This window comes from Oreochromis aureus, linkage group 3 (assembly GCF_013358895.1).
Source record: "Oreochromis aureus strain Israel breed Guangdong linkage group 3, ZZ_aureus, whole genome shotgun sequence".
In the NCBI taxonomy this organism is placed as follows: Eukaryota; Metazoa; Chordata; class Actinopteri; order Cichliformes; family Cichlidae; genus Oreochromis; species Oreochromis aureus.
In genome coordinates this window covers 72,392,222-72,413,442 of record NC_052944.1, presented here as the reverse complement: position 1 = coordinate 72,413,442, position 21,221 = coordinate 72,392,222, and the positions used below count along the sequence as shown (strand labels likewise).

Below are 21,221 nucleotides of genomic sequence, written 5' to 3'. Positions count from 1 at the left end.
GGTTAATTTTCTTATTTCTCTTACAACTAAATAATTAATTAATGTGAATCTATTTTTTATTTCATCACAGCTACTGTTCAGTTTCCGGGTTAGTTCACGCTATAGAGACTCAGCACTTCATACACACTGAATGTTTCTTCTGTTGTGGTTTGATGCTTATTCTTTGTTTTCTGCAGTGAAATGGGGCGAGAATTGGTTAGCCACAACCAAACCGGAAGAAGTCAAATTTTCCATCTGCAACTTGGTGAAACCCACAGAACCACACAAGGAAAACAAATGTGAACAAAAGTTTATTAATCTGACATAACCATGTCAGCAAGGGCCAGCAAACATAAATAATATATATACAACCGAAAAGTTACTGAGAACATAAAACATGATTTGCATGAAAATACACGCTTAAACTCAAGTTGAAATTTAAGAATGATTTTTTAATCATATGTGTCTAAATTAACAAGAAAAAGATGTCAAACATATAAAAATATTTTGAACATGTGCATGTTGTCTGGTCTGAGGTGCTGGGGGGACCAGTTAGAGACCAGCAGCTGGACGTCAGTGGTTGGACTGGTGGACTACTTCAGTAAAGAGTAGACGACGTCTGGCTCTGGTTTAAAGTCTGAACACAAACACACACAGTTCAAACATCATGAAATATGATTACAAGCTTTGCAGTTCAACTAAAACTTTAATCTCCACCTCTCTGCGTCACACAGTTCAGATTTTACTGAGAAACACCTCAGACACAAATCACAGAGCTTCTGTACCGCCCACACTATAGCCGCTTTCTGAAATTCACACCAGTCAAATCTGCAACCCACACAGCTGAAACGTTTGCATCAAATACATTCAGTGATGTTATAGTCAAATCTTTTGCTTCTTCCAGCTTCTCACAGAATATTTTTCAGACAAACACCAATCCATAAAAACAGGAACCATGAAATATTGTTTCTGTTCACTACTGGATGTTGTTTTGATAAACTTGGGTACATATTTAGTTGTTGTCTTATCTGTGAATTGTGGCTTTGCTGCAAGATTTAGCCACATTTCATACCTAGAAAAGACAGCCTGTGATAGACTGGATACCTCTCCAGGGTATACCTCATACAACCCATTTTGGGTAAGCTCCAGCTCCCCACGTGACTAATTTAGATAAGCAGCTAAGAAAATGGGTAGATTGATGGGTCTAGCAAAATATTTCAGGAAAACATTGGACCCATTAGTTGTTTTGGTCTACCGGCACAGAAACAGCATTCACTCTCTGTCTATGTGGGACGTTCACTGGGTGAGAGAGCAGTGAGGTTTTAGAGAGTAAAGGTGAGCAGTAGTGCACAGTGGTTGTGTAGCAGGGAAGTGAGGCGTGGGTGTGTAAATTTTGACCCAGTAAATTTTAAACTGAAAAAAAACTAGGACCTAAAATTTAACCTCAGCTACTGTGAGCTACAGATTTTGAGATGTTATCTATGGTGACAAAAAAACGCTTCTACTGGATCAAAAGCTGCAGATAGATTTAAAAGAACATGGACATGCATTTATTGTAGGCAGTTAGTGTGTGTTAAATTGTCATGACATGGAAATGCAGTAGTTAGTAAGCACATAGTGTATGTGGCATGCTACAGCTAATGCTCCAAAGGAAATATATGGATTGAGATACAGCCAAACTTAAAGCCAATAACAGTGTAATTCATGCTATGATTGAATGGGAAACTGTCTGCTTTCACTGTACAGGACAGGATAATAGATACACAATCTCCAAACTCGTCTTATTGCTTATTATGCTTATTTCCAGAGCAGCTTTGCAAGACTCAAAGTTAAACGTAAGGACCATCCATCACGTTCTGTTTGGAGTTCCATGTTTTTCTTGCTTCCCAGGGTAAAGATGATCATGAGAAAGACAGTGGATCAGCCCAAAACCACACAGGAGTAGCTTGTTAATGATCTGAAGGTAGTTAGGACCACAGTCATCAAGAACAACACTGGTAACACACTACACCAGGATGTATTTAACTCTTTCACAATCCACATGGTTCCCCTTCTCAAAACGGCCAATGTTTAGGCAGTCTTAAGTTTACCAGTAAACGCTGGAATTTTTCAAAGAAGAAGAAACCAAAATCAACTTTCAGGCATTAACTCAAGTTGCTGTGTTTGCAGGAAGAGAAATGCTGAGTATGATCCAAAGAACACCATGGAGGTGGTAGCATTATGATTTGGGCCTGTGTTTCTGCTAAGGATACAGAACAACTTCAATGGATGCTACCCTCTAGAGCAGGGGTCCCCAATCTCAGTCCACGAGGGCCGGTGTCCCTGCAGGTTTTAGATCTCACCCTGGGTCAACACACCTGAATCACATGATTAGCTCATTACCAGGCCTCTGGAGAACTTCAAGACATGTTGAGAAGGTAATTTATCCATTTAAATCAGCTGTGATGGATCAAGGACACATCTAAAACCTGCAGGGACACCGGCCCTCGTGGACTGAGATTGGGGACCCCTGCTCTAGAGTAACATCTTGGAAGCGAAGAGAACCTAGGAAGAGAACCTCTATGTATGTCCGATCTTCAACCAGAACACTGAAGATTGGTCAGGCATCAGTTTTCCAGCGTTTCAGTTACCCAAAACAAACAAGAAAGGCAAAAAAAAGCATTGCTAAAGAAGAAGCATGTTAAGGTCATGTAAAGGCCTAGCTCAGTCCTATTAAAAATCTGAGGAGGGAGCTGATGTTTTGAGGTGAAGCCAAGAAAACTAAAGGATTTAGAGGGTTTCAGTAAAGATGAGTGGGTCAAAATCCCTCCTGAAATGTGTGCAAACCTGGTGACTTATAACAAGTAATTGCCCCTGCCAACAAGGATTTCTCCACCAAGTGCTAAATCACGTTTTGATTAGGATCTAATACTTATTTCCTTCAATGACATGCAAATCCATTTATAACTTTAATAATATTAATTTGTCTATTCTTTTATTATTTTTGGTTGCCATGTATGGAAGAATGTGATAGAAAGAGGAACTTCTCTGTGTGTTTTTAGCTTTTAAGTTGATCATTTACTGTAACTGATGTCATATTCTTGTCTGACGCATGAAGGGGCGGAACCCTGATATATTAAAAGCATTCTGAAGTGTATTTTTGGGCGAAGATCTACGCTGATGTGTTGCAGTGTACATCTTCCCACGCGTGTGTTCAATAAAATTATTGTTTGACTGAACTCTTCTGGGCCAATGTTGGTTTGTTCTTATCCTCAATATTTAGAATTCGGGACAATATTATGTCTCTCTCCGTTACAATGAAAACATAAAAAAAAACATAGACTTTATTTAGTTGTAAGTGCACAAACTTACAAATTTAACAGTGAATCAAATAAATATTTTCCCCACTGTAAATTCTATTTTATACTTTAAATGAATAGTAACAAACATTTTTATTTCTCAAATGATGATAAAACTGTTTGATATCCTGAGCTTGAGAAATGATTTGGTTAGCTTAGCTTAGCTTAGCATGAAGACCAGAACATAAATAGTACCTCTTTTCCTTTTTGGTGTAACAGCTATTTGTCCATAATTGATGTCTTCAGGTCTCACTGCCGAATAGACTACAGCTGTGTCAGTCTCTGCAGGAAAAAAACCCACACAGATAAACAAAATTATATTTAAGGTACAATAGTATTTTTATATAGTTTGATCATGCAGAGATTAAGTTATATCTTCTGCAACTAGCTTCGGGTTTTCACAGTTTTTTTCTTCTTTACACCTCTGCTGAGAAACAAGAATTGATTGCATTGAACTTGTAGGTGTTTGTGTGAAAAACAAGGTGCAGAACCACAGAGATTACACCTTCATCTCAATGCAGTCTGACACACTTCACCACAGAGCACCAAACAAACAAGTTCTCACAGCATCAACACTGCCATTGGACAAACCAGAACTCACTGTGGTGAAAAGTCCCTTCAGCTTCAGGCTAGAATCAACAACAGGAAGTAGGTGCTGCGGTTAAACATGCAGAACTTGCTTCATTGCATTAAAGGACATTTGGTCTCTTCATTTTGTTTCTTCAGACATGCTAACAACACGCTCGCGATGGTAACAACTTGTTTGTGCCTAAACAAGCCAGCAAGCACATCTGGGCATTTTGCTCACATGTTCAGTTATGCCCCAAAAAGTTGATTCTGTTCATCGGGGCGTAGCATTTTCAGTGGGAGAAGCATTTTGCCACTCATCCAAGTGACTTCTTCAGTCTCAGCTGACTGCAGGTTTCACCAACCTTATAAACAGTACATTTGCATAATGACTTAACCTAGCCCACTGAATGAACAATGGGCTGTGAGGTCAATTCCTTGATCATGACTGAAGAAGTTGGATGAGTGATGAAATGTTTCTCCCACTGAAAACGCTACGTCCAGATGAGCAGAATCAACCTTTTGGGATTTACTTAACTGGATGATTGAGTATGCATCAAGACATCTTCAGTTATGGCACTGCCAAAAGTTAAAACCCACCTTACATCTGATCCATTTAAGGTGGACCTGAGCATATGCTATTAACTTAACACCAATGTGGCACTAAGAAAATAGTCTGATATCTGAACCCACAATGCTGAGATAGTTTATTCCTCATTTTCATGAATTTATTTTTGGTGGTCTCAGAGCTGACAGTCTTTGTTGACATGGGTTTTTTGTGATGACCTATTTTCTTTATTGATTTATACAGCACTCTTCACAGGATAAAAACCACAAAGTGCTTCACAATAATATAAAATAGATAAACATAAAACAGCACAATCAAACATACAGCACAAATCTAGTTAAAAGCTAGTCTAAATAAATGAGTATTAAGATGATGTTTAAAAGAATAAATACAATCCAGGCAACGTAATGATGGAGGGAGAGAATTCCACAACCTGGGGGCCAGCGCTCTAAAAGATCTATCACCTCTGGTCTTAAAAGGTGTTCATAGAACTACCAAAGCCTTTGATTACATGATCTCAGGCTGCAAGAGTGAGTGTTAGGTTCTAAAAGATCAGAAATATAGACAGGAGAGTCACGATTCAAAGCTTTAAAAGTCAGTATTAAGATTTTAAATTCTAAAATGGGAAGTCAGTGTAATGAGCGTAAAACTGGTGTAATGTGCTCTCTTTTTCGTGTCTTTGTTAAAAGCCTTGCCACAGCATTCATGACTAACAGGAGATAGTCAAGATTCTTTTTGCTCAAACAAAGAAAAAGACTGCTACAGTAATCTAAGCGAGAAGAAATAAAAGCATGAATGATCATTTCTAACTCAGATTTAGACAAAAACGTTTGCAGTTTGGAGATATTTCTTAGCTGAAAAAGGCTAATTAACTGTCGAGAGTGTTGCTCTAGAGACATGGCAGAATCAAAAACAATACCAACATATCTGAGGCTCGGGTGAACAGATGAGCAAAGAGAACCAAGATGCTGTTTGATTGATATCCGGCTGTCAGGGGCAATAATTGATGTTTCTGACTTCTCAGAGTTCAACTGCAAGTATTTGTCTCCAAGCCACTGTTCAATGGAAGCTAAACATTTAATTAAAGACGACAGTTTATGGACTTCCATCGGCTTAAAAGAGCAGTAGAGCTGAATATCATCAGCATAGAAGTGGTAAGACACATCAGGGAACTGCCTAATTATAAGTCCTAGGGGTAATAGTCCCAGATCTGAATCCTGTGGGACCCCCACATGTCAGGTTCTCAGAGTGTGACATAAACTGATTTGCAAAAACACTGAAAGATCTGTTGGAAAGGTAGGACTGAAACCACTTCAAAGCCAGACCGGATACACCGACTATGTCCTGGAGCCTGTTAATCAGGATGGTATGGTCAACAGTATCAAAGGCAGATGTTAAGTCTAGCAAAACCATGACTGAGGATGCTCCAGAGTCAGTCAAACAGACGGTATTGAAGAACCAATGCTCATACGGATATCATTAACTTTATCCACAAAGACGTTTAGAAAGTAATCACTCTCAGATATAGAGGACATGGGTACTGGGTGGACCACGGGTAAAACAATAGAATTTATGGTTTCGAACAGTACTTTGGAATTTCTCTTGTTTGATGAGATCAACCAAGAAACGTATCCTGATTAGACTGAATTTATGGTTTCGTGCACGGAAACCTAACGTTCCCTAAGGTGGAGCCTGTGAACTTCAAGTTTAGTTGATTTCCACAATCGTTCTGTTTTCCTACAGATTCTTTTGACTTTCTTATGTCATTTGTTTATCCACAGATGAGCTCTTTTTGGGCAGCAATGACAGTTTTCAAAGGTGACCACACAGGATACAGCCTGGACAGAGTGCCAGGGCAACTTGTTACCTTGTGGGAACAATTTATCTTCTGTGTGCAAAAATAATTAGCTGGCTAATTATAATTTCTAAACTCCAGGTAACTAACCAAATCACAAAAATGATTATAGGACTCAATATTCCCATTGGCTGTTTGCTAATTAGTAACTGTTAGCTTGCTACTTTACATTGTGAGTATAATTAACAGACCTGCTAACCGTTACTGCATGAGCATTCTCATGTTAGCCTATAGCTTAACTTCTGTCCACAAAAGAGAACCATGATGGAGACAAGGAAGAACAGCTGTACCTCTCGGCTTTGTTCTGTTTTTCTTCTCTTTGATGATGATTTGTCCATAACTGACGTCTGTAGTTTTCACTGCTGAGTAAACTGCAGCTGGATCAGTCTCTACATAATAAAATACGCACAGAGGACATCAGTGCAGGCAGAACAGCTGAAAGCAGAGCATTTAAATACAAATACTACTGTAGAAATCTTCACTAAAAAAAAACTTATTCATTTTCAATTCAAACAACAGAAGTTAAAAGTCACCTTTACTTTAACAACCTGACTGCACATTGATAGAAAAACTGTATCTGGTCAGGTTGCCACAAAAACAACAAAATATAAAAAAAATTCTTGTTCTGTTTTTAAATTCAACGCCTAAATCTAACATCATCTAAGGTTACATGACACTTTTTGTTAAACTTCTTTTTCATCTCATACAGGATGCTGGATGACTGCAGAGCTGTTAGCTTCAGTTAACCACAGACCACAAGTACACAGTCCAGCACACACAACAACAGACTCTGAGTCTTTTAGATTTAGACAAATAAATGTGAATATTTATTACGGTCAATAATTTCAGTGAAATTGTAATAAAGTAATTTCAAATTTCAAATCAGTAAAATGTTTGTTTTCTTGTCACAGCTATACACATTTTTCTGACCATCTCTCACATGCTTCATAAAGCTTAGGTCATATATATATATAAATCAGTGTTAATCACAGTCAGAAACAATCAGCAAACTAACACCAAATGAAACTCTTGGAGAGGTAAAGGTCAGAGAACATGTCATGGGGTTTTGAATTTTGTGAGTTTGATATTTATTGTAGCTTTGTAAAGTAAATTATGTTCTTTAAGTCTTTTAGTATTTATACTTTTGAGTATAATATTATTTTCTAGTTAATCTGAATTTTTGATATCTAAATAGTGTTAGTTCCATTTCATGTCCACTGTTTCTTAGCGTATCTATGTTTGTTTACTGTTGATCTGTGTCTAGTGTGAATCTAGTTTGGTGGTTTTAGTGTCAGTTTCCTGTTTTATTTGCAAACCTTTTGTCTTGTGTGTGTTGTGTTCAGTTTGTTTCTCCCTGTCAGATTACTTAGATTCAGTTCACCTGTGTCTCATTTTGCTCCCAGGTGTGTCCTCTGTGTCCTGATCTTTCTTCCGTGTATTTATATACTGTCTTCCCTCTAGTCATTGACATATTACACTGTTACCATCATTCTATTACTGTCATACTGTTTCCCTTTCTCCATGTCCTAGTGAGTTTTTTTTTTCTTTAAGTAGTTTTCCATTTATGTTTCATAAATTTAATAAAGGCTGTGTAACCACTTACATCTCCGGGGAAGTTATTTTGAAGCTCCTGTCTATGCAAATACAAAGAGAATACAGACAGAACTTTATTTTCAATAAGACACATAAACTGCATGTCTAAAATCCCCAGTTGTGGAATTTGCTACAAAAAAGGTCTATACTCTACAGTATACTACAGCAAAGTCAAATTAGATGATATCACACCCTCAATTCCAGAAGAATAAAGAAGAAATGCCAGGACTGCAGTTCCTCTAATGTCCACAGCAAAATACTGTTTTGGTTTTTGTTTCTTTCGATTTATCTTTTTATAACAATTGAAAAGAGTCTGTGTGTGTATTTGAACTTCTGAAATTATTTGTGATTTTTACTTATTTGATTTTTTATAATTTTAATTACAGCTATTAAAATGTTATTTTGCACTAAAGTCTGCATTATTAGACCTATAGCTGTAAGATGGCTGCTGTGCATCACCTCAGCTAATTAGTCATTCAACTAGAAATCTGAATGATATTTATAGAGTTAGAGCCTTTTGGAACATTATTAATGGAGTTATCTGACCAGTAATATGGCTGCTGTTGATCCAACAAAGTTGTGTTACAGTTTTGATGAAAATTCTAGGATTTTATTTGCATGCTAGTATTCAGATCTAATAAAAACACATTTCAAGCAATTAATCAAAAAAAATATATTACCTCTGTTTTGCTTGGTTGGCTGTTTACAATGTGATATTTTAACATCACTGTATGTGATAGCATCTTCTGCATCTTCTTTTTGTTCAGCTGAAATGATCCATATTTATCAGCAAAATAATTAATATGAATTCTGTAATTGAATTTTAAATCTAAGAAAAAAATAAATGGATTTCGAAATTTGTAACAAATTGGACTCAATTTTAGTCTAAATACAAAAAAAAAAAAAAAAATCATAACTGCCTAGATCATTCCCTAAAACTAAAACACACATGTAAAATCCAGACGTCCAAGTCTCACCTTCAGGTTTCCTGTGAACACATCGTCTCAATAGGAGAACCAGTAACACCAGTAGAACCACAACACAAACTGATCCAACACATGACAACACAGAGAGAGAGAGTGACGGAGGAAGAGTGATAGCGGTGGAACCAGGAGGAGGTGTGGATGTAGGTGGAGGTGTGGTGGTGTTTCTCTCTAAAACAAAGCAAACACAGTCATTAAGTTGTCGTCACATTGTGAATGTTGAAAGCTGCAGAAACACAGACAGGTGAGTGTGTCACCTGTGACAGTGATCCAGCTGGATGGAGACTCTCCATGACCGCTGATGTCACACTTGTAGAGGCCTTCATCAGACCTGGAAACATGCTGGATGGTCATGTGACCTGTAGGCTGCTTCCTGATGAGGGAGCCATCTTTATAGAAAGCAGCTGGGAGGTTGGAGGGAGTGGTCTTTGTTTTACAGAGCAGAGTGACGTCATCTCCCTCCATCACAGGGAGGACAGGACTCTGCAGGATCACTGATCCACCTCAACACAGAGACAAACTACAGCATTTCATCCATTTACACACAGCTTCATCAACACTAACTCCACACACTCAGCTTACCAGTGACTGTCAGGTTAACCATGTTACTGATGGGACCCTCTCTGGACTCACACCAGTAAACCCCACTGTCAGAATGGAAAATGTAGGTCATGTTACAGGAAGAACCAGCTGGTGTTCCCCACCCATCTCTGCACTGAGTCCTCTGTTGTTTGCTTGTGTTTCTCCTCAGAGTCCATCCAGCAGAGCTGTCGTCCTCCTCACAGCTCAGAGACACAAAGTCTCCTTCAAAGAACTGAGAGCTGCTGGGACTCACAGTCAGACGAGCTGTGAGGGTTAAAATGAGAAACTGATGATCTGTTTACTTTTTTCAAAACCAACACAGTGATCTAAAAAGATGTTTTGCTTAATCCGTAATCCTTTCATTTCCTCAGTTTTCTACGTGAGCTCCATTTTGAAACATGAACCCAAGCAGGTCATATCAGTGATGGGAATAACGGCGTTACTTTTTTTCAGTAACGAGTAATCTAACTAATTACTATTCCTATCGTTACAACTCTGTTACCGTTACTAACAAGAAAATGCGGTCGCGTTACTTTTTTTCAACAAACAGACGGTTGAAGCTGTGTTCAGCTTACCGCATCTTATATCAGCTGCAGGAAGTAGCTGTAAGTAATCTTAAAGCTACAGCTTTAAGCAGCTGCGCGCTCCCGCGGACGGTAATCACGATCACTGTCTAGCGTGTCAAACTCAAATACACAGTGGGCCAAAATTCAAAACTGGAACAAAGTCGCAGGCTGACATTAATATTTATTGAAAAAAAAATTCTTCCTCCATATAAAAAGAATGAATCTTTTCTTATGGACTCAAACAAGTTTTGCTGAAAAAACTGAATATGGAGCAAGCAAAGCTTAATATTAAACGATATATATATTAGCTGTATAATACCAGTAGGCCAGCTCTAATAGTAATTTGGTATGGCTTCGCGGGCCAAATGTAATTAGGCTAGAGTTTGACACCTATAGTCTAGCACAACACCTGGAGCTAAGGGGGCAAAACAATTGCATGAGTCAGGCTGTGATGTTCTCCTTTATAGTGGACAGAAATGATTTTTTTGGAGTGGCACAAATAATTTTTGTGGCATCTTATTGAAGAACAGCTGATTGTTCTGTAAATAGTTTGAAATGGTTATTTTAAAAAAGGGTAAAAGGTAAATGGATGCAAATAACTTTGTTGTTCGCAAAACTTGTGCATAGAAGTTTAAAACTGACAATTTATATTTGCATTTAAAGTTATGAAATATGATTTAATAAACATGTTTGTGGTTGTTACAGTAAAAAATATAACTTTTTCTACTCTGATTTTATGTTTTTTGTCTGACTTTATATCAATTGTGTTAATACAGTTTGTCAAAACGAAAACATGACTGTAAATTCAGGCACGTGAGGTTGTGCTGAAAACAATGATACCAAACAAGGCAAAGTGAATGGTTTTGAAAGGTAAAATGTGGAGGGAAAATCAAGAGTAGTAAAAAATGGCTAATTATACCCTGGACCACAGAGGGTTAAAGAATTTTTTTAAAGTAACGCAATAGTTACTTTTCAAGTAATTAATTACTTTTAGAATCTTGTAACTCAGTTACTTTTTTGAAGAAGTAAATACTAACTATAACTAATTACCTTTTCAAAGTAACTTGCCCAACACTGGTGAGCATTTATCAGGTTTAAACTGTGACAGAAGAAGGTTACTGACCTTGGTTTGTTGTGCAGCTCAGCAGTGAGATCAGAACTAAAGAGAAATGACACTCAGGTTGATTTGAGGTGAACATAAAGAACAACTCCACACAAACAGCTGACGAACACACAAACTCGTCTCTCTCTTCGATATAAGAGAGTTCTATGTGATGGCAGCTACATTGTAGCCACAGCCACCCTGGGGCGCACTGACAGAGGCGAGGCTGCCGGACACTGACGCCACCGGGCCCTCTGACCACCACCAGTAGGCAAGGGGTGAAGTGTCTTGCCCAAGGACACAACGACCGAGACTGTCCGAGCTGGGGTTCGAACCGGCAACCTTCCGATTACAAGGCGAACTCTTAACTCTTGAGCCACGATCGCCCCTTTTTTCTTAATGTGCCCATTAAGAAAAAAAGAAAGGCCAAAAATGCTGGTAGATTAACAGGTATTCAAACAATCTGAACTTCTCATCCTACTCTATCCCAGTTTCAAGTTTTAATCCCAAAAGCAGCACTTAAACTGATCATTGTGATCATGTGCACTCATTATACTGTAAATGTATACAAAATATTCATAAATTTTATGTGATGTGTCCACTGTGCAGCTGTGTTGATATAATGAGTGAATGATTTGATCTTTTCACTGCCTGCTGTGTTTCCTCGACTCCTGAGCAAAGATAAAGAGTCAGTTCAGACCTGCAGTTGGTCCTCGTGGTGTTTTGAACTTGAATTCAGCCTGATTTGTTTTTCATGTCTTCTCCTCCATCATCAGTTATCAGGAGAGCAGACAGTCAAAGTACAAGAATTCAAACAAACACAGAGATTCTACTTACAGAGCAGACACAGCACAGATGTTTCCTTCATCGTCCTTCTCACTCATTTCAGCTTTTTTTCATTTCTCTCACTGACACCAAGTAAAGCCCGCCCTCTTCCTCTGAGCACCAGCTTTCTATTGGTTAAGATACAGACTAAAATTCTTCATTGTCTAAATATACAAGTCAAATGTTTTAAAAAGATTTTCAATAAAGAGAGGTCACTTGGATCTGAACATGACTTATTGAGATAGAGAAATTAAAGTATTGTGTGATTAGACTCAGATGATCCATCATGGCAGACGAGAATCACAGCAGTGTCATGATTTAGGACAGGACGCCCTGGAGTCTAAACGCTCATGGTGGTGAAGATGAAGACTGAGGCTTGAATCGATCTCGCGCTGAGGTGTCTGAGGTGGATGTGGAGAGAAGGTGGTTTGCACGAAAGAGAGTCTGACACGGAGAATGACAGAGGGCACAGATTTAAACTACACAAAGCTGAGGCTGATTGGCTTAAAGAAGGCGGGCAAGAAGCTGATTGGACTACAGTAATAATGTCAGTATTGGGATTGACAGCAGGAAAGTGGCAGTTATGTAAAGAACAGAAATGCAGCCGAACACTTATGAAAAGAGGCAAATGAGTGACTACAAATTATCCTTATTGAACACATTCATCCTTAATGAAATTACACATAAGCTTCATATGTAGACACATTCCAGACTTTTCCTCCCTAAAAAAACTTTGAAATAACGAATTCATCAGTTCACCCACATGAAAACAAAAATATGAAAAAAATTATATGTTAAGATTACATCCATGTAGTTACGTCCCCCCTCAGTGAGAGAGGCAGATATGAGCTGAAACACAGGAATCAAACCAGGGACGCTGCTGTTATGGAGCTGAACTGGAACCATTCAGACACTGAGGCCCTCTGAACACATTTTAATTACAGCTGTGCAGAGACACACTGATGACTGACTGGAACACTATGATTCACATTTTACATTAACACCATCCTCACACATGGTTTATATATGGCCACTAGAGGGAGATGCTGGACTTTAAACACTAACATGGATACAAGCAGATCATCAGTGATTCAATAGTTTTCATTAAAAAAAACAAAAATCAAAGAAACAATGTTCTCTGACAACTTTTGAGATTGTGAGTGTTAAAGAGTCTGCCTGGCCTTCTGGATGTTTCCTGTTTTACTTTTAATATGAAATATAGAAAGCACATTTCCAGAGTACAGTGAACATATTTAATAATCACATTCAGGAGTAAAATGTACTTTCTATTTGCAGTCCGTCCTCTTATGATCAACACAACACCAGTAACGTTAATATTAACTCAACGTTTCGCCTCAACAGTTTCTGGTGTTTGTTGTCTTTCAGTGTCAAGTCATTACATTTTTAATATATTAAAAATGTAATAATTAAACTTGAGAGACCAGTTGCTGTGAGCTAACTAATTAAATATCATAACTAACTAACTACTATTGTTGCTTTTTTTCAATCACGATAATCTCATTAGTAACAACTGTGTCATAAGGCTTTGCATATCAAACTCACCACTTTCTGTAAAAGTACAGTAAAAATTCAGAGCAGAGAAGGTGACAGTATACACTGAGGCAGAGCAGTGTGGACAGTGTGATAATCTCTTACTGTTATACTTTTATAAGGTCAAAGGTCAAACCTAAAAAAATGTATGTTGTGGTAAAATCACATCTAGTTTACATTAAAGTGTTAGATGAATGGTGACATCGCTTAAATTTATCCACGGTAGCTTCCAAGCAGATTTAGTGAACGATCCTCTATGTTATTTCTTTTGTAACAGGGGTGGGGAACTCCAGGCCTCAAGGGCCTGTTTCCTGCAGTTTTTAGATCTCACCCTGGGTCAACACACCTGAATCAAATGAGTAATTCCTTACCAGGCCTCTGGAGAACTTCAGGACATGTTGAGGAACTAATTTAGCCATTTAAATCAGCTGTGTTGGTTCGAGGACACATCTAAAACCTGCAGGGACACCGGCCCTCGTGGACTGAGATTGCCCACCCCTGGTCTAATCTCATCTCTCACTCTGCTTCACTTAATCAGACTCAGGATTGTTGGAGTGTTATTCTTGGTAACATCCCTTCTTCCTGCCAGATCAGTATTTATTTAATTTATGTGGTTTGATTCCAGCTCAGATAAAACCTGCAGTTCAACAGGTCAGAAAATATTTCACAGCAACATAAACAGTAAAGACTAAAACACTCAGTATTAATGTTTGCAAAGCTTTATTAACAGGAAACAAACAAACAAACAAAAAACATAAAACGTAAAATAAATAACAATATGTGCCCAATGCATGACATGTTTAAACTGCTGTGACAGGCTGAAGTGTCTCCTTCATGGAAGGCAAAGTAAAGTAGATCAGAGAGGAAACGCCTAATTCTGCAGCTACTTGGAAAATATTTCTCTCTTTGGTTTCATACCACCATCTACTGATGCCATATTTATGCCAATCTTACAGGAATAAACTTGGGTTTGTGCACTAACAAGACAACTCCCAAAAGCTATAAGCTGGTGTGGAGTGTGTCCTTATAAAACGGAGGAAACTGGACAAAAGAAGAGTCATGTCCTTAAGAAACAGGAAGAAATCTAACAAAGACCTGACACAGAATGTAAGAAATACATCTGGTCCTTCAGTTGATTCATCTACTGTTTACTGAAGCTTCATCAGAAATGGTCTCAGGGGAAGACTGAAGGCTTTTAAGAGACAAATTTAAAGGAAACAGGCAGAAAAGTCTGAGTATGAGCCTCTATCTGTAAGACATGATGGAGGCTCTGTCATGGTTCAGGCTGCACTTCAGCCTTTTCATAAATGATGGAATTATGATCGATGAAAAGTACCAGATTTTGGTCCACTATGCAGTACCAGACAGAATCAGATTGGCAACTGTTTCTTTTTTCAGCATGACAATGATTCCAAACTCACTGACCATGTAGTAAAAGCATAACGGGAGAGAAAAACACACAGTGGAAAACTATGAGTCATGGATCAGCCTCCCCAGTACCCAGACCTCTACATTATTGATGTAGTGTGGGATCATCTTGACAGAGAACGGAACAAAAGGAAGAAACATCCAAAGAAGAGCTTTGGATATCCTGGAGAACTATTTCTGAAGACTGCTTAAAGAAATTAGCTGACTAAGCGAGTTCAGTGTGTACGGAAGAATAAAGGCAGTTATGCTAAATATTGACTATCAGCTTATTAGAACTGTACAAACTCTGGTTTTACCTTATCTATTGTACTACAATGCATATATGCTTGTTGTAATAAACAGTTGCGAGTACTACTGCTACTGCACTTAAAGACACGAGAGTGGGTTTAGGATGTTGTGCAGTACTGTTCTGCTACTACTGCTAAAAATAATAATTATCTACAATTTTACAAAACATGCTCGTAGGTAGAATTAAACATGTGACAACACATTAAAATGTAAAAATGCCCACAACATGTAACAAATAAACACATTCTAATAGGCAGCATCTTGTCTTATTAACTTACTGAATACAAATGAGTTTATCCTTGCTAGGTGTCATCACTTGGAGTGTAATCTCAGAGATCTTTAAAAATATAGGAGTTTTTAAAATCGTTGATAGTCTCAGGCTGACAGTTCAGCTATGTCTTCTTCTTGAGTTGTTTATTTCTTTGGATTTTGGACTTTCTTCCTAATATTTTGCCTTCACTGTCATTTAAAAAGCTCTGAGACATTTCACACATGCTGCAGTTCATATGTACGAACCCTGACTCTGTTGTTTTTTACGGTTTTTGTAGATCACAAAACCAACAACAGCAACAACAAGAGCAGCAACACCAATAACAACAGCCACCACAGCAGGAACAATTAGACCAACTTTCAGTCCAACAGATCCATCCTCTGTGCCTCCTCCTGTCTGACCTGCAGGTGAGAAACAGGTGTGAGGTGTCAGCTGTCAGGTAGGTGATGAGTGAAGAACAGAACAGAATCCATTTCCTCTTCAAACTGCTGTCAGACATTATCTACTGCACTCTGATCACATCACTCAGACCAGCTGCTTTCTACAAAGTCTCATCAACAACATCTTTAGAAACAAACATCAACAACCAGGAAGCAGCTTCACCTCTGATCACACACACACTCAACTCTACTCACTCACCTGGAGGAACAACACTCAGGTAGATGCTGCTGATGGGGTCGGTCTTCAGATGAGCTCTCTTCCTGCGTTGTCTTTCTCTCATAAAGATGCGACACTCATATGTTCCATTATCAGCAGTCGTCACATTGTTCAGAATCAAAGACACGTCTCCATCCTTCATCTGTCTGTCCTGCAGATCCACCCGGTTCTTAAAAGATGGATGCTGGTTTTCTGGATCCAACTTCTTATTTCTGTACAAAAGCACATATTCTGTCTCCAGGTCAGCTCTGCTCCACTCTACAACTATGATGTTGTTGCTGTTTGGAGCTCGACATGTCAGAGTGACGTTCTGTCCAGATGCAGCTGTGATGATTTTCTGATCTGAAAGTGGAAACAACACAGAGCAGAGAGGTTAAAGGTCAAAGTACAACTGCTCACTTTTACAGCAGCCAAGCAGAGTGATGATGCAAACAAGACTGAAAGTACTAAGCTCTCACGTACACACAGGTTTGACAATCAGAATTTATTCAGGTACCATTCCTTATTTTGGTGCTGTGATGTGAGTGTGGCTTGTTGCAGCAGCAAATGTGCAGTTTTATTTACTCTTGCTGTCTTATTAACAATTAACTTAATTTAATAAATTAATATGCATGATGCTTGTTTTTACTAAACTGCATTGTTTATATGCTACATCTGACCTGTTACCACTTGGAGGATAAAGGGGAGACACATGAGCTCAGTGAAAACAGGAGAAAATAAGAGTTTGTGGAAAATATTTTAAAAGACTTCAGATGGTTAAAGCAATGCTGTTTGTAACATTATCTACAGTAAATAATGAGCTCGTTATGAATAGAATGATCTGTCTTGTTAAAACACTTATACAGTGAAACGTGCTGATAATAAGTGACCATAATGTGTGAGAGAAAGCAGCCTCTCATTATAAGACACTGAGTCTCTGCATGCTGCCTTTATGGAGCTACAGCTGTTTGTATACACTGAACAAAAAGCTTTGTAGCTGTATACTGACTCCTGACACTACAACACATCACACTGACACACACATTTACTTCTTTGTCTCTGTGCTGGAAACTGCACCGCTGACCAAGCGGGTAAATCCACAGACACCACCAGACCTCGTGATGCCATCATAAACAATCAGACAATATGACTGTCTGATTCAATATGAAACTAATTTTTTGGGAAGTAACATGTAAACCAGACTGATGTTTATTCCTCTTTATCTCAGAGGGAAACACTGTTTGGTTTATAAACCTCACCTGCAGAGACAAACACGAAGACACCGACAATCAGCAAAGTCGAGCAGAGCGACGCAGTTACAGCAGACATTTCCGTGTTTTTGTTTCTGCTGATCTGACTCTTAGTTTTTTCTAAAAGTCTGAGTCTGATGATATTTTCAGTTAATACAAAACTAGAGTTTTAAAACTGACTACATGAGGTTAACTTTGAGGTTCAAATAAAGCTGAAACATTAGTTTTTCAGCCACAGGTTCAAACGCCACACTTTCGATCTCTCGTAAGGAAGTCGCGTTAGAGTGACGTCTGTTGGACGCGCTGTACGATGACCATGAATAAGTGCGTCATAACTAAAGCGGTGAAATCTAAAGCAGGTCTGAGTGTTTAACAGGTTCAGTTCTTGAATGATCTCCACAGAACAACACAAACATAACCTCTCTCATCATCAATCATCAGCTACATACTAAAGACCATCATCAGCCAAAGGACTTCAAAATGACGCCACTGTATAAAAATGTATATTGTACTATGGAGGAGGCAGCATTTAGCTGTAGCCTCCATAAAACCACAGAGAACTTTGTCCACCACCTGCAGCTGATGCAGCACTTCCTGTAAATCACATGACTGTAATCAGAGTACAGAGGAGTAACTGAGTAGACTTCCTCTTATTTCTTCTTGATATTGTGTCAGATAAAGTCTGAAAGCTTTTGATTCTTCAGATGATAAAACATTGAATTCATTTCAATGTGTTTGCTTTGTGTTTCATGATCTGCTTCAGATGCTTCATTAACAATCTGTTAATGTTAATCCACTGAAGCTCACAGACTTCAGTCAACCCATCAGATTATCTAAAAGACTGAAATATGTCATTTTAAACACTTACTCTTGTTCTGAAGGATCTCTGAAACCCTCAAACTTCTGATCATCAGGATGGAAAAATTAAAGTTATCCACTCAAATGTAAAAAAAAAAATAGTGCAATTGGTATAAACTTATACTTTCTGCTTCTAACCAGGTTCGATTAATGTTAGTGGATCCTTCTTTATTCCACACAAGCTGTGATGGCATCAGCCACACAGGGGTAAATCAGTTCATTTTCCACTCTATTAGTTTGCTTTGCAGTTTTCTTCATTAACCTAATTCATTAATCATTTGGTTAAACCTAACACTGGTATTATGAGGCGCACGCATAGTAACATTGTGTGGTTTTTCTAAAAAGTTTTGTTATATTAATTATGTTTCTCTCTTGAGTTACCTGGGTTTGGGCGGTGGCTGTTTCCTGTCTGGGCAAAAGGCGTGGCTGAGGACTCTGAGAACAAAATGCCTGCTCAGCAGGACCAACCATAAGCTTACCAGGAGCAGGGGTGTTTTAGGTTTAGTTAGGTTATTCTGTGCTCGGTTAATATTAGTGTGTGTTTTTGTTTCCCCCCCTATTGTGTGTAAATGGTTTGGCCAAATCATTATAAAAGCTAACCTCATGTGTCTTTGTAATTAGGTCAGTTTGTGAGTTAAGTTGTGTCTCACTTTGTTTTGTTTGAGTTTCTGGAAAACACTTTTTTGTAGAGTTATATTTAGTTGACCTCTTTTATGGGCCTGCTAAGTATGTTTTTGAATTTTGTTAATTTTGGACTTTTTGCGGGTTAAAATAAAGAAAACCCTTTTTTTGAACATACTTTTTTGCCTGTGTCCTCTATGCTTTGGCTGCTTGGTCCCTCACAATTGGTGGCAGCAGTGGGATTTGCCAGTTGAGGACACAGTTTTTGTTTTTTATTTCTTTGAGGTTTTTTTCACCCCCAGAAAAAAGGAAAATGCATCAGGGAGGAAAAGTGGAAAAGAAGAAAGGAGTAACTGTTCAGAAGGAAGCTGATGCTGAAGAAGAAGTTGGAGTCTCTGAAATGGTGGAGAGCACTGAGGTTGAAGAAAGGGAGCCATCTCTGTCGGATCTGATGTCAATATTGCAAGCTCATATGGGTCAACAGGAGGCTCGGGAAGCAAGGCAAGAAGAGGTAACTGCACGACAAGAACAAAAATTCAAAGCATTGCAACATCAGTTCCAGCTTTTACAGTTAGAGGTGCAGTCCCGGACATCACCAGTACCTGAGCTACCATTACCTACCACAGAGTCATCAGAGTCAAGGGAGCTACCTAACATTTCTAGTTCTCCTCAAGCTCAAGCTGAATCCAGTCAGTCATTATCAGGTCAGTTTTCATTGCATGAACCCAGATTGGAAAAGTTGACTGATAGTGACGATATTGAGCATTTTTTGACCACATTTGAACGCATTGCCTTAGCATATCGTTGGGAAAAAACAGACTGGGTTTTTCGTTTAATACCACTGCTAACGGGCAAGGCAAGAGGGGCATACGTTCATATGGATATTGATGACTCTCTCAGCTATGACAAAGTTAAAGCTGCAATTTTGTCCAAGTATGATGTTAACCCTGAGACCTACAGGCAGCGATTCCGTTCACTGGAAGTCAGGCATGATGAGAACCCTAAGGAGTTATATGCCCGACTTAAAGATCTGTACGGAAAATGAATTCAGCCAAAAGGTAAAACGAACCAAGAAATTGGTGAAATAATCATCCTTGAACAATATTTGAGAATGTTGTCCCCTGAGCTACAGGTTTGGATTCGAGAGCACAATCCGTCTTCTGCAGCGAAGGCAGCTGAGCTGGCAGAAGTGTTTGTAGCTGCCAGGAGGAAAGGACAACCTTGGACTTGTAATGCAAATAAGGAAGGCCCCAAATCAGACCGGATGTACCATCAGAGGCCAGTGTCAGCTGATAAAACTCCTGTGGGTGAGAACCAGTTTGCTGGCAGACCATTAAAAAATTCAAAAAAGATCTTTTGTTACCTCTGTGGGTTAGAGGGCCACACAAAGCCAATGTGCCCAAAAACTTCAGCTAAGATGGTTCAAATGTGTTTCATGCCACGTCCACATGCTGAACGTGGGCTCCAGTGTGACCAGACTGTTAAAATGATACAAATTGAAGCTAATGGAACAACTTTAACAGCTCTACTTGATTCTGGCAGTTCTCGTACACTGATACACAGAGATTTTGCCCCCCCTAATATTGTCCGTGTTAGTGATACCATCCCCATTTGTTGTGTGCATGGAGATGAGAAGATGTACTCAACAGCTGACATGTACATTAAGGTGAATGGACAGACTTACCTTTTAAATGTTGAGGTGGTTGATAACCTGCCTTATTCAGCTATTCTGGGGTGAGATTTTCCAGTGCTTTTTGATTTATTGGAGTCAGACCAGAATCATCAATGCAATGTGGCTGTTACTAGAGCCCAAGCTCAAAAATCAAGTGAAACCTCAGAAGTTTTCAGTGCGTTGCCATTTTTTAATGAGGAATGGGAAGCTGTACCTGGGAAGCCTCGGAAAAGTCGCAGACAGAGGAGACAGGAGAAGTTCCAGCATACTATAGTACACCCAGAAATGCATACTGATCCAGACTTATCTTTGGGATTTCAGATTCCTGGCAATATAATAGAATTGCAAAAAACTGATCCTAGTTTAGCTTCCTGTTTCCAGCGAGCGGTAGACAAGGACCAAGTAGAGGAGGTAGGCATTAACAAAAGTGACTATGTCTTGCAAAATGGCATACTTAACCATCAGGTTTGCTCACTTCTGAAGCTAGTGGTTCCCCAAGAAGTTAGAGAAACGGTGCTTAATTTGGGACACTCTATTCCCTGGGCTGGCCACCTGGGTAAGCACAAAACCACAGCTCGCATTAAACAACATTTTTTTTCTGGCCTGGCCTCCATAGAGATGTAGCCTACTTCTGTAAAAGCTGTCCTCAGTGCCAAATGACATCCTCCAAAGTCCCTTCCAAAGCTCC

The 21,221-nt window shown here is 38.8% G+C and overlaps 1 protein-coding gene and 1 long non-coding RNA gene across 2 annotated transcripts; both read right to left on the bottom strand.

Annotated features, from left to right (window-relative positions):
* Window positions 1–598: 598 nt before the first annotated feature.
* Window positions 599–9,199, bottom strand: LOC116336138. The gene is made up of 6 exons (XR_004200688.2): window positions 9,141–9,199; window positions 8,878–9,054; window positions 8,581–8,667; window positions 6,598–6,696; window positions 3,513–3,599; window positions 599–616 (listed from the first exon to the last, which is right to left on the bottom strand). It is a non-coding gene; the product is annotated as an uncharacterized LOC116336138 (long non-coding RNA).
* Window positions 9,200–14,212: 5,013 nt separating this feature from the next.
* Window positions 14,213–17,691, bottom strand: LOC116336133 (cell surface A33 antigen-like). The gene is made up of 3 exons (XM_039608088.1): window positions 17,392–17,691; window positions 16,136–16,495; window positions 14,213–15,897 (listed from the first exon to the last, which is right to left on the bottom strand). Exons 1-3 carry the CDS (start codon window positions 17,459–17,461, stop codon window positions 15,728–15,730), a joined length of 600 nt encoding a protein of 199 aa, XP_039464022.1. The 5' UTR covers window positions 17,462–17,691; the 3' UTR covers window positions 14,213–15,727.
* Window positions 17,692–21,221: the final 3,530 nt, after the last annotated feature.

What these genes read in the sequence shown, in the direction of transcription:
- LOC116336133 (XM_039608088.1), bottom strand. Translation starts at nt 17,461, where the DNA reads ATGTCTGCTGTAACTGCGTCGCTCTGCTCGACTTTGCTGATTGTCGGT. An exon ending in CTTCGTGTTTGTCTCTGCAG is followed by an intron (nt 16,496 to 17,391) that starts GTGAGGTTTATA and finishes TTCCACTTTCAG; the next exon opens with ATCAGAAAATCATCACAGCT. An exon ending in CCTGAGTGTTGTTCCTCCAG is followed by an intron (nt 15,898 to 16,135) that starts GTGAGTGAGTAG and finishes TCTCACCTGCAG; the next exon opens with GTCAGACAGGAGGAGGCACA.